Source organism: Drosophila suzukii, chromosome 2R (genome assembly GCF_043229965.1).
Source record: "Drosophila suzukii chromosome 2R, CBGP_Dsuzu_IsoJpt1.0, whole genome shotgun sequence".
In the NCBI taxonomy this organism is placed as follows: domain Eukaryota; kingdom Metazoa; phylum Arthropoda; class Insecta; order Diptera; family Drosophilidae; genus Drosophila; species Drosophila suzukii.
In genome coordinates, this window is record NC_092081.1 from 2115609 (window position 1) to 2129359 (window position 13751).

General features: G+C 40.5%; 2 protein-coding genes across 2 annotated transcripts; one reads left to right on the forward strand and one right to left on the reverse strand.

Annotated features, from left to right (window-relative positions):
* The first annotated feature begins 3854 nt into the window (after positions 1-3854).
* On the forward strand, positions 3855-4505 carry LOC108019662 (C-type lectin mosGCTL-7). Its single transcript, XM_017087553.4, has one exon. It carries the CDS (start codon positions 3875-3877, stop codon positions 4418-4420), a length of 546 nt encoding a protein of 181 aa, XP_016943042.2. The 5' UTR covers positions 3855-3874; the 3' UTR covers positions 4421-4505.
* Positions 4506-12908: 8403 nt separating this feature from the next.
* Positions 12909-13673, reverse strand: LOC108019681 (C-type lectin mosGCTL-7). Its single transcript, XM_017087573.4, has 3 exons — positions 13512-13673; positions 13346-13454; positions 12909-13294 (listed from the first exon to the last, which is right to left on the reverse strand). Exons 1-3 carry the CDS (start codon positions 13656-13658, stop codon positions 13020-13022), a joined length of 531 nt encoding a protein of 176 aa, XP_016943062.3. The 5' UTR covers positions 13659-13673; the 3' UTR covers positions 12909-13019.
* Positions 13674-13751: the final 78 nt, after the last annotated feature.

The window sequence follows — 13751 nt, forward strand, 5'->3', positions numbered from 1 at the left end:
AGCTAGCCATGGTCGGCTATCCGTCTGTCCGACGTATGAACGCTGTGATCTCGAAAACTATAAAAGCTACAATGATGGGATTAAGTGAGCAGATTCCAGATATTCTGGGACACAATTTTCATGCTAAAATAATATTTTAACTGAAATGTATTAGTCTCGTTAATGCCTATCGATTAAGCCAACAAAAGTTTGCCACGCCTACTCTAACGCCGATAACGCTTAGGACTGTCTGCCACCAACATAACCATATATTGATATCGAGGGTAGGTTGCGCATTATCTTCATCTCCCTTTGGTCCCTTTAGCTGAGTAACGGGTATCTTATATCTGAGTAACGGGTATCTTCGACGTACAATGGTGGTTAGTGTCTTAAAAGTTCGGGAAAAGACTTCTCTAAATGCATAAAAAATATTTTGAGGCTCACATTCCTCGTATGTATTAAAGCCTGTTCACCACATAAAATTTATTGTGAATATAGGAGAACAGATTACTTTAATGTCCATAAGTTGTGATCGACTTAAGATATGATGAGGCCTTAAATGGAAATCTGTAAGGGCATCTAAGCATTTTATTGGAATGCATATAAATTAAATTGAGAGCAAGCTATCCAATATATCTTTAATCAAAAGATTAAATGTTGTAATTCTTTTCAAAAAGCGATTTTACAAATACCACACGTCAGGATCAAAACGTCTTATATACGTCTGGTCCATAAATCGACTGGAGCTAGAGAGTTGGTCGTAATGCTGAAAATTGTTAAAGTCGAACCATTAGTTAATAACTAACTAACTAACATTAGTTATTACGATCGTCAACAAAGTCACAGCCAGTAGAGAAAAGTAAAATGAAAAAATGTAAGTTACTTACAAATGTAAACGATCGTATCGATGTTTCTTCGTCTATACTCGAAGGGACATTTTATTTGAGGTTGGTTACACTAAACTACAAAATAATATTTTGAAAACGGCTCGCGAGAAAGAATTAAAACATGTTTTAAATGGATACGTTTTATTTTAAAGATTTTTTAAGTCAATTTTTTTTGGAATCTCCGTGGCTTTAATTTTATTTCGACTTGCGCCACACCAACTTGGGTGATATATTTTTTAGCTTACAACTACGGGGGTGGTCCAATAAGTACTTAGCCTCCAAAAGAAAAACGAAAATTTTGGAAAAGTGGCGATTTATTTCTCAACATAATCTCCTTTTAGCTCGATACACTTGACCCAGCGATGCTCCAACTATTTTTACCCGTCTGAAAAATACGTTTTCTCGAGGTCTGCAAAATAGGCCTCTGTAGCGGCGACGACCTCCTCATTCGACGCAAATTTCTGTCCAGCGAGTGACTTTTTCAAGTTTGGAAACAAAAAGTAGTCACACGGGCCAAATTTGGAGAATATGGTGGATGGGGTTGCAGTTCGTAGCAGAATTCGCCCAATTTGGCCTTGGCGAGGGCGGAAGTGTGAGCCGGTGTGTTGTCATGATGGAAGAGCACTTTTTTCTTCGCCAAATGGGGCCGTATTTTCTGCAGTTCGGCGGCGAATCGGCCAATAATTCAGAATAGTAAAGCCCTGTGACCGTTTTGCCTTTCTCCAGGTAGTCGATGTAGATCACACCTTGTTAATCCCATAAAACGGTGGCCACCACCTTTCGACTGTTCCTTGGTCTCTGGTGTGTACCAGTGGATAAATGTTTTGTCTACGGTCACGAAACGACGCAGAAACTCCTTCGGATTGCGCTTAAACAGCGTCAAACATTGCTCTGAAGTGGTCTCACGGTTGCGTTTGTTGTCCGGAGTGAGTAAACGCGGCACCCATTTCGCCAACAGCTTTCTCATGCCCAAAATTTCATGCAGGATATGACCCACGCGGTCTTTTAACGTGCCTACTGTCTCAGTTATCTCGCGTATCTTCAATCGGCGGTCTGCCCATACGAGATCGTGGATTTTTGTCACTTTATCCTCCGTGGTAGCCGTTTTCGGGGCACCTGGACGTGGCTCATCAAAAACCGACCTGCGACCACGTTGAAACTCGTTAAACCAATTTTTGACGGTCGCCATCGAAGGAGAAGAGTCACCGTACACAGCATCCAAGCGGTCTTTGTTTTCGCTGCCCGATTTCCCTTCCAAAAACAAGAATCGAAACACAGACCGATATTGCTCTTACTCCATTTTTCTAAAATCCGCGGACACGTCCGATTCCCCACGCAGTCAAAACAAAACTACGAGTCCGATTCGGCTGAATTTTCGAGAGTAGCCGTCTACGAGAATGTACTACACGATAGTAAATTTCTCTTGCGATAGTGACGCCATCGGGCGGTGAGGCTAAGTACTTATCGGACTGCCCTCGTATCATACGAGTCGTATGTCACACATTAATTTTGACGAAAAAAAGAATTGGCTCCATTGAGAATAATGTGAGTTACAACTCGATAAACTTTGAAAATGTGAAATTTGTTAGCACTTTAGTGACTGTAAGGCGTCTATTAAAAAAAAAATCGTGCCACTAATCGAGACGTGCGCCATTTTAAAGTCACCGTTCATACGTACCAAATAAGCCATATATGGAAATCCAGATTTTCATCGAATTGTTTAAAAATGCCTGTTATTTTGACAAGGAATAGCAAAAAAATAACAAAATCTTACATACGGCTAATTTGATTCAATAGCAAACCCTGCAACTTGGAAATACCATTACAAGATAACCAGGTATTTCCTCAAGAAATCTTCTGCACGTAAATCGCGGTCCATCGGGGGTAACTTTGTTTTTCTGTTTTAGACTATATCCAAAGTTTTTATGTTAAAAGTTCTTCCACACAACTTAGCGTTGCATAGCTTTTGGCGCATTCAGTGCGAATCGTAACTACGTGTACTATTGGCCACAGTGATTTCAACAATATTACCACCCATTAGGATTTCAGCCAGTCTGAAAAAATGTCATTATATTTTTTCAAAAATAGCTTTCCATATAACGCATTTAAAATTTTAAATTAATGTTTTGTATTGTTTTTTATTTTCTTTTTTAAGAGACTTGGCTCTTGATGAAATACTTTGTTATACGTATTAATAGTAAAATCTCTGTTTTATATTGCTGCTAACCGCTGGACTAAGACTATACACTTTATCTGACAATAAATGACTCTTAGTGATATGCGAATCTTTCGAGCATTGTGCAGCACTGGCAAATGCAAATGCAATTCTAAATGGACGCCATTCACAGAAATCATATAACGTGTTCGCCCCACAGAACTCCACACTTACCACAATGCAGCAGTAATTTTTGAATCTATGTCATTTTCCCCCAAGCCAGGGAAAAATGGAGAGGAATCCAGCGATCTGTGTTTGCACATTTCGTTGCTGTTCAATCCCAGCGGGACTCGTAAACACTTGGCCCAACACACAAACACACAGAGCGCCTCCAAAAGGAAATGTGCTTCGAGATTGAATGGGGAAAAGTTAGACAAGGGTTCCGCTTTGGCAATTGGCAATCCTTGACCCCGTCATAACGTCTTTTTCCTCCCACGAATTCCCCCAGCTGTCAGCTGAGTTAAATGAGATATGCTTTTTACATTTTTTCGATAAATTTCCAGCACTGGCATTGGACCGAATGCTTTTAAGGGTGGGATAAAATTATTAGCGAGCGCAAATCTTAAAGTAAAAATGGCAAGCGGATTTTCGCAGCGCTTAATATTGAGATTTACTGGTAAGCAATATTTATGGCGAGCAGCAAGAAGCAAGCACGCTGAACCAATTTGGGAAACTACTCGGATATATGTAAGTACCAGATTTGGCTGTTTATCTAGTGACATTGATGGATGCTCCGGGCAATTAGTACTCTGGCTATATAAGGGAAGTTCCCCTCTGGTTGATTCAAAGCAATATGCGGTCCCTATTCTTGATCAGTTTACTCTTCGGCTTGGCTTGGTCCTCGCCGGAATCGCAGCTGGCGCCCACATCCCCGGCACCTGGAAACGACACCTCCGACGAAGCCGAGATACCCGCCTTCTCGCCCTTCAGCCTGCGCAATGGCAGGTTTGCCATAGGCGCCTTCGCCAAGGTGAACTGGTTCCAGGCCCAGGTCACCTGTGCCGCCTACGGGTACACGCTGGTGAGCATTACGTCCGAGCAGGACCAGCGCAGCCTGCGCAACTTCCTCTTCGAGTACGCCCGAAACCAGCAGGAGCTCCTTGCCGATCCGCTCTGGACCTCCGGCACGGACCTGGCCAGCCAGAACAACTGGGTCTGGTTCAGCAAGGGACGGGCCCTCAACTACCGCAACTTCCAGAATGGACTGCCCGGCTACTCCAGCGATGGCCGGCAGTGCCTGGGTATCAACGGAATCAACGGACTGTGGGTAAACGAGGAGTGCGGGGAGCAGCGCTACTTCATTTGCGAGAAGCGCTGTCAGTTCGACGACGACGTTTAGTACCTCAAGTGACGAAATAGGTCCAAAAACGTTTGGTGTTGGTTCATTAAAATAGCAGCCAAATGTGTGCAAGCAAAAACAAAAAGGGGAATGCGATTTCAATTTAGAACAAATGCGGGAAAGCTTTAGTTACACAGCTTTCATCTTCTGTTTGCAGAAGGCATCGCTTTTTGGCGAGCTTTTAAATTATTTGAAGATAGGTAGGGTCATAGGTCTAACAGAAATTTGAGTAATTGAAAAACAAGCTAGTTACAACGCTTTTTGGAATATTTTTACTGATTTTTCCCTTTACAGCAATCGTAAAAGAAGGAATGCTGTAGTCGAGTACACGTCAATCAGATACCATGCAGTACCATCGCTGACTTTATAGAAAAGTGGTGTTGGCATGTCCTAAGACTCATCACTGAAATGTATTGTTCTCATCAATACCTATCGATTGATCCAAAAAGTCTGCCACGCTTACTTTAACGGCCACAAACCGCCCACAAAACTATCTCGGAAACTATCAAAGATAGAGAAATGGGATCTCAGATTTAGATTCCGTAGCCTTGTACGCAGCGCAAGTTTGTTACGCAAATATGCCACGCCCACTCTAACGCCCACAAACCGCCTAATTTGTATGCTAGACACAACATTTTAACTAAAATGTATTGGCTGTCAATACCTATCGATTGATCCAAAAAAGCAGTTTGCCACGCCCACTCTAACGCCCACAAACCGACCAAACCTGTGGCGCCCACAATTTTCATGCTAGATACAACATTTGAACTGAAATGTATTGGTCTCGTCAATACCTATCGATTGATCCAAAAAAAAGTGCCACGCCCACCTAACTCGCGTAACGCTTAAATCTGTCTACCGCCCACATAACCACATATTGAGATCACGGGTAGGTGGCGCATTTCAATCTCGCTTTGCTGCTTGTATATCTCCATTTCCCTTTGGTCCCATTAGCTGATCTTATTCTTTGTAGTGTGACCGAAGTTGTCAAAGTTCACCCGCAATGCATGTAGCATGGTCTTACTGTCAAGCAGCTGGGTTTGTTGCCAAACGGAAAACAAATCAATTGGAGAATTTTAAAAGGGAGGAGTCTGCTGGTACACGAAGAATGTTAAATAAGAATAAATGGAATGTAAATTAGTAGTTTAAAGCTTCCTTCTCATCCCACCAATGCTTCGCCATCTTTCCCGCGCCACCGCAATCCAGCTCCGAGTCCCAATAGGCATATTGGACCATGAGAAAGTATGAGCCGGATGGGGAACGGGGTTGATCCGCTGATGCTGCAGGAAGTCGCCCAGCATCCTGACAGTGGCTGGCTTCGGCTTCTCCAACTGTTCCTTAGCGGGCGTCCTATTTTCCTCCTCCCTATAGAAGCCAGAGTCCTCCAGCTCCGTTTAAGCTGCCAAGTTGCTGGTGGTGGTGGTGTCCAGAGTCCTAATGGAGAGGTCGACGGAGATCGTATTACTGGTGGTTCTGCTAAAAATATACTTCTATTAGTACAACGCAACCAAATTCTTTTGTCCAGATCTTACTTTCTTCGCGAGCACACGCCAGGCAGGATGTCCATGTAGAAAGCGAAGTCCCACTCGGAATGTTCCTTACCACTGGGATTCTCTAGTGGATCTCCTCCAGCACTTCAACAATTCTGCCCCTGTAGTGTGACCGAAGTGTTCAAAGTTCACCCGCGGTGCATGAGGCATGGTCTTACTGTCAAGCAGCTGGGCTTGTTGTCCAACGGAAAACAAATCAATTGGAGCAATCTGAAAAAGAAGATTTCTGGTGCACAAAGAAATAAAAATACAAATAAAAGGAATGTTAACGAATGTTTTTATTTATGTAAATTAGTAGCTTTAAGCTTAGTTCAGTTCGCGCCATCTGTAGGCCCGCTCCGAATCCCAATATGCATATAGGACCTTGAGGAAGTGGGAGCCGAGTCGAGAACGGGGTTAATTCGCCTGATGCTCCAAGAAGTCGCCCATCATCTTGGCAATGGGTGGTAATGGCTCCTCCAGCTGTCCCTTAGCGGTCGACCTTATTTTCTCCTCCCTATAGAAGTTGCAGCGTCCTCCACCTCCGCTTTAGCTGCCAAGTAGCTGGAGTCCTCCATGGAGAGCTCGAGTGAAGTCCCATTTTCCTTCCCACTGGTACTCTTTAGTGGATATCCTTCAGCACTTTTACTATTCTGCGGATTTGCCCTTTTGTGGTATGGCTTCCTGTCGGTCAAGTCCCACAATAATGGGCAACAGCTTGGATTAGGCGTCCTTTTTCATCTGCATTGACCTCCTTTGGGCGTTTTTGGGATTTCCTTCCATTTTTATACCCTTTACCCGTAGAGTAAAAGGGTATACTAGGGTCGTCGGAAAGTATGTAACAGACAGAAGGAAGCGTTTCCGACTCCATAAAGTATATATATTCTTGACCAGGATCACTGCCGAGTCGATCTAGCCATGTCCGTCTGTCCGTCTGTCCGTCTGACCGTCTGTCCGGATGAACGCTAAGATCTCGGAAACTATGGGAGCTATGCTATTGAGATTTGGCGTGCAGATTCTTACGCAGCGCAAGTTTGTTTCAGCAGAGTGCCACGCCCACTCTAACGCACACAAACCGCCCAAAACTGTGGCTCCTACAGTTTTGATGCTAGAATAAAAATTTTAACTTAAATGTATTGTTCTCATCAATACCTATCGATTGACCCAAAAAAAGTTTGCCACGCCCACTTTAACGCCCACAATCCGCCCAAACCAATGACTCCCACAATTTTCATGCTACATAAAAAATTTTAACTGATCCAAACAAAATTTGCCACGCCCACTCTAACGCCCATAACGCTTAAATCTGTCTACCGCCGGTAGGTGGCGCATTTTAATCTCGCTTTGCTGCTTGCGTATCTCCTTTGGTCTTTTTAGCTGAGTGACGGGTATCTGATAATCGAGGCACTCGACTATAGCTGTTGATGCATTATATTAATTTGAATTTGATATGTTGATGTTATGTAATTTTTTTATGCAAGTGGCGTCTCTTTTTGCCGACTAGAGTGACCGTCTTTCATTCGGTGATACATGCGAGATTTCCATAACAGTTTAGTATTTTTCTTACATAACACAATGACATAACATCAACATATCAAATTCAAATTAATATAATGCATCAACATCCTCCTCCCAAGTATTGGAGTCGTGGAAAAGTAAGTATAGACGACGGCAATACTTAGAGTTTACAATGTATCTGTTCTTACATCTAGTTTAATTATTTTTACTGCAGGTCTCTTATAAATATGGTCTTTAATTTTTACATCAACAATTCTCACACGCCCATCATTTGATGGATACGTTTTGACAATTATGCCTTTTGGCCAAACATTTCTAGGAAGGTCGGATTCCATTATCAAAACTACATCACCTTCTTTTAAAACATTACTGTCTTTTGTCCATTTACGACTACATAGTAAAAATTGTCTATATTCTTTTTTCCATTTCAACCAAAAAATGTCTGCAAGTCTTTGTGACGATTTCCACATATTTAACAGTCTCAAATCACCATCATTGGTGTTAGTGTAAAAGGATTCGCGATAATTAGAACCAATTAACAAGTCATTTGGCGTTAATGGTTCCGACATGGAGTCTGAAGGAACAATCAAAAGTGGTCTACTGTTAATCATAAACTCGATCTCACAAAACAAAGTTTTCAAAGTGTACTCTCTAGGATATCTCTCTTTTAGTAGAACTCCTAAATATTTCTTGACTGACTGTATGAGCCTCTCCCATGTGAGGGGACAATGGCGGGTTAAAGTACCAAGTGCAACCTTTCGTGGTTAAAAACTGAGTAAACTTGTCATTTGGCCCCTGTTCTATGATTTCTTTTATGTCCTTGTCAGCGCGTCTGAAATTGAAATCCTCGCCTACAACCAAATTGTCTAAATATATGCATAAACGCATTGCAGGATAGGTCTTCAGCAATCTCAAGATAAACTGCTCGTGTTGTCATGCATGTGAAAATAACACCGTAACGCTTTACATGGCTTCTATTTTGTGTAACTTCTATAGGCCCAAAATAATCAATACCTACTTTCAAAAAGGCTCTTTCGGTTGGCTTTATACGGCAACTTGGTAGCTGACCCATTAGAGGTGGTTGCGGCCTGGCTTTTTTGTTTTTACATTGCTGACAATTTCGAATGATGTTCTTTACTGTACTTCTACATTTTGTAATCCAAAACCTTTGGCGGATGTTGGCAATTACAGTTTCGTTTCCCATATGACAATTTTCGACGTGATAGTACTGAACGAGTAATTTAGTGATTGGATGATCTCTGCTTAAGATAATCGGATTTTTAGAGTCGATACTCATTCCTCTTCACTTAAATTATCTAGTCTGCCTCTGAGTCTTAACAGATTATCGCTAGAGAAAAATAGGGGTAGACTATGCAGACTGCTTGAAGTTGATACAGGTTCATTACATTTAAGTTTTCCAATTTCCTGATAATAACTGTCTTGTTGTATGCTAAGAAAGATTAATTTTTCCGCTTTGAAAAGTTCTGTGGCTGTTAGCTCATTATTGATAGATATTCTCAAATTTGGTCTTAGCTTTGTCAAGTATCTCAAAACCCAGGCTGTTGTTCTTAAGAATCTCATCCAATTGGAGAACCTTGAGACGTCCGGTAATATAAATGACTGCTTTTGAATGGTAGTGAGATTTACGAACTCTTTATCGCTAGCATCAGAACTGTCTGGACTTAGAGGGATTTTACCTAATGGCCACTGATCTTGATTTTTTCTAAGGAATGGCGGTCCTGTCAGCCATAACTCATTTGATGAGAAGTCAAAGGATGAGATCTTTGTTGCTTTATCAGCGGGGTTCAGTTTTGAGGGTACATGTCGCCATTCACTTGAATTTGTTAATTCTTGTATCTCTCCCAAGCGCTGAGCCACAAAAGTCTTGAACCTTTTGCTGCTCGTTTTCAGCCAGTATAAGACTATCTCGGAATCTGTCCACATGAAAGTAGAGTCTAGAGTAAGGTTCCTTGAAGCTCTAGTCTAGGAATTGACATTGGTTTAAGTGGCGCTACTCGCGACTTAGCTGAAATCAGGGTGGTTTCTATTTGGCTGTTACACTGGAAGCGTAGGTACGCGCAAGATGCGTATGCGTATTTTGATGCATCGCAAAATATATGTAACTGAACATTACAATGACTTATGCTAAGTGTAGTCAACTGCCTTGGAATGTAAAAATCGTTTATTTTATTTAAGCTGTTACACAATGCCTTCCATATTTGAAATTGATGGTCTGTAATGTAGTCGTCCGAATGGATTCCGCTATCCCAAATGGCTTGTAGAAGGATTTTATTTGATATCAAAAGGTTTGAAAGAAACCCTAAGGGATCAAAAATGGACATAGTTATTTTTAATATTTCTCGCTTAGTTGGTCGTCTGAGATTGTTAAGAAGTTCAAAATGGGACTTAGAAAACTTTAAATTGTATGTGAATATGTCTTTTTTGTGATCCCAAATTAAACCTAGAACTATCTCTTCGGTTAAATTCTTTTCTGTGACTTGTTTCGATGGAGTGTTGTCTGTTATCTGATTTAAAACTTCTGGAGAATTAGATATCCAATTTTCGCATAATTAATTTTACGGCTGTACTAATGTCTGGAGCTCCACCCAAATAGTCATCCATGTAATGTTTTGTTATTATGTCCTTACAGCCTTGATCATAGTCATTTTGAAAATCTAAGGCGTTTCTGTTTCTGACCTGTTGGGCGATACTTGGGCTACATTTAGCGCCAAAAAATAGAACTTGTATTTCGTATTCGGATTGTCGGTTGTCGCCTCGCCATAGGATTCTTTGTGCGCAACGGTCTGACTCCTGTACTTTTATTTGGAGAAACATCTCTTTGATATCTCCGACAAATGCAATTTTGTGTTCTCGAAAATTCATTAGAACTGTTGACAATTGGCTATATAGATCTGGACCTGGCAAAAGGAAATCATTAAGACAACAACCATGGCTTTTGAAGGCCGCGTCGAAAACTATTCTAAGTTTGTCTGGCTTGTTGCTATTTAGAACTCCAAAGTGTGGCAAATAGTAGGTCAAGGGAGTGATATTAGTTTTCTCAGCAGAAGTCAATTTCCTCATATACCCATTTTGTATGTAGGAGTCAAAGGTTTGTTTATATTTTTTCCCGTACTCCGGGTTTTTGTCCATTTTTCTTTCGCATAACAACAATCTAGAGTATGCATTTTTGTAACTTTCAGGTAGTTTAATGTCGTCACTTTTCCAAAATAGACCACATTGAAATCTGTCATCGATTCGTTTGAGGGTTTTGTCAACAATTTCCAAACATCTTCTGTCGTCAAGTGATGTCGGAAAGTCATGAGGTGTTAATAACTCATTCTCAATGGACCAATAGGATTTAACCAGATTGTGTAGAATGTCCAGGTCATCGTTAGGGTTGTCGTAACCTACGCAATTAAATACATGGCATGAATAATTTCTATCTGGAATTTCTCTAATCATTCCCACTGTTCCATGTACAACCCAACCCAGTGCCGTTTTGCTAGCGACAGGTCCTTGAAATGATTGATATTTCAATTTCCGAGATACTATGATTGACCAATTGTCTTGACCAATCAAAATCTTTGGATGCGCGTTTTGGTAGGAACAAAAGGAAAAGTCTTTCAAAAACTCGTAGGTCCCAGGCATGTCGCTTATTGAAAGGGTTTGAAGGGGTAGATTTAAGCATGATACGGTCTTAACTTTTCGAAGAGTAAATACTTTGGAAGTCTGTTCCTCACCTCGGATACCCACACTAACTACCTTTGAGTTCGCTTGTTCATATACCTCGTTATTTGTCCACTGCATCTTTAAAGGACTAGTCGGTCCTTCTAGTTGTAGGTCAGTCGCTAGTTGTTCATCGATCAATGAAATTGTCGAGGCTTCGTCAAGTAAAGCGTATGTCTCGATTGCTTTTTGTGGACCTATTAGTGTGACTGGAATGACCTTTAGTAATACTTTGTTGTAACCGAAATTAATGTTGCAGTTCATGTCGGGAATTGTCTTGTTTTAGTCAGGATTACTAGGCATATCAAGGGAAGCGCTTGCTGTGTTGTCTTTGTCTTTATGCAACAAAAAATTGTGGTTAAACTTACAATTTTTTGCCCTACAAGTCTTTTTGCGTTTGCAGTCTTTCATAAAACATTTTCAAAAAATAAAGTCTGACGATCCGAAGATTATACTATTTCACGAATGGTTAGGTCAAACCATAAAAGCAGCGACATTGCTCGGATTCGGTCAGAATAAATCAAAAGACACAACACTAACAGTCTCAAGTGCAGTCAAGACATTTGAAAAATCCAAATACTATTGTAACTATTGTAAGTCTACTGATCATCACATAACAGATTGTCCAAAATTTAAATCCTTGAGTGTCGACAAGCGTTGGGAATTCACATCTCACAATAAGTTATGTATATCTTGTCTGGGTAGAAATCACAATAGCGTTCTTCCTTGTTAGTTCTTAAATTCCCCACCGCTTTTGCACAAAGCCCCAAAGATTAAATTTATTATTCTTTGGGCCGAGGCTAACGGCGATCGTCGAAATTCACTTGCTAGATCTGGTTTTTTTTTTGTTATTTCCTTAGTTTATCTGAGTACCGCGCTGAAAAACACACCGACTAATAGCGTTAGTCGCGTATTTGCCTCTCGCTCACACCTATGTTTAGGTCGCGGTTTTTGTCGATATGAGTACTAGACTTATTTCTTGATTGAATTGTGCGGTCACACTGACATTCGATAAAAAGTTTTTATAAAACTGGAACATTTTGCGCTGATTATTTGATTTTGCAAATAGTAAGTATCTCAAAATCATTGTATTTACTTGATGTTTGCCTAATTCTCATTAAATGGCTGGAGAGGATGCCGAGCTGGACAATTTTTCGTCCGCTGGGAGACATCTATCGAGGACGGGAGAATGGCTCTCTGGCGCTGGTAAAAGCCTAAATGAGTGGTCTGATACCAGAGTGATTGACCATACATTGCTAAGTCCTCGAAAAATGTTTGTAGTGAAAACGGAATGTATTGAAAATAAATGAATAATATTAGAAAATTTTAAAGGGTTTTAATATCAATTTTTTACAATAATCAAAAAAGTAAAATCAAAACCTGTTAATATTGATATTACAAACATATCAATTCGATATGAAAAATTACAGGTTTGTAATAAGTTTGTCACAAATTTGATGTGTGCGCAAACCAATCTGGTATGAAAAGTACCATGTTGATATATTCGAAAATATCCATTTGACATGTTCAAAATATTATTACGATATGGCAACATAAGGGACCAAAATTTATGTGCAAAAATATTTGCTTGATAACCATTTTGGTATTTTGGTACTTTCTCTGCGTGTGTTCAGTATTAACTTCTCCTCATTTATATTTGTTGAAATTGGATTTAATATCCATTAATAATAATATATAATATAATAATAATAAGCTTTCTTTGCTGTTTGGGCTTGCTTTTATAGAAGCTCTTTATTTTTTTTAATAGTTTGTTTAGTTAATATTTTTAAGTTGAAATATCCATTTTTGCACCCCAAGACACCGTTTCAGATATATACCTTTTTGTCTAACGATGAATAATTCAGTAGGCAAACATTTTCGCAGATGAAGTTATGTTTTCCATCACATGGAGCACTGTGCCACAAATTGTCTGATCCTAAGATCAAACAGGCGTCTTTGCCAGTCCGATCGGACTTGGGTTCATCTTTGGCCCACTGGGCGTAAGTCACGGGGATGCCAGTGCTCAGCCAAGTCCAGAAGTAGCTGCGCTCCACCATATTTGTGGCACCCAGCCAGAAAGTTTTGTTGCCAAAGATAATTTCTAAGTGAGGACAGTAATGGAGTAGTTAAATTTACTCAAGAACAACCTTACCTTTACTATGTACGTAGTGAATCAGTAGCTGATGCTGTTCCTCATTTCTTACAGTTGCTAAAACGGCGCCCACTCTATTGCATATATAGTTAGCTTCCAGCCAGTTTACCTCAAAGATGAAAATATTTATTAAGCCAGAAGATCTGCAGCTGTGGGCACAACTCACCTCGGCGAAACCCGCCACAGAAAAATATGCATCGCACTGAATTAGCGGATTGCATCTTGGAACGAAAGTAGGCTCCACGTTGGTGCCGTTATTGAAAGCTATTACCCACAAAGGCAAGGTACAGATAATAAACAATTTGGAAAGCATACTGAATGTATTTCCTTCAAACCCGAAGTCATTTATATGGCCTTGGCCATAAGATACGCCATTAAAAGTAACTCAAAAAGTCATTAAGACAAC

Excerpts from the sequence above, each read along its gene's own strand:
- LOC108019681 (XM_017087573.4), bottom strand. The coding sequence starts at position 13,658 with ATGCTTTCCAAATTGTTTATTATCTGTACCTTGCCTTTGTGGGTAATA. Across the intron at positions 13,455-13,511 it reads CTGTGGCGGGTTTCGCCGAG|GTAAACTGGCTGGAAGCTAA; the intron begins GTGAGTTGTGCC and ends TTCATCTTTGAG. Across the intron at positions 13,295-13,345 it reads TCACTACGTACATAGTAAAG|AAATTATCTTTGGCAACAAA; the intron begins GTAAGGTTGTTC and ends GTCCTCACTTAG.
- LOC108019662 (XM_017087553.4), top strand. The coding sequence starts at position 3,875 with ATGCGGTCCCTATTCTTGATCAGTTTACTCTTCGGCTTGGCTTGGTCC.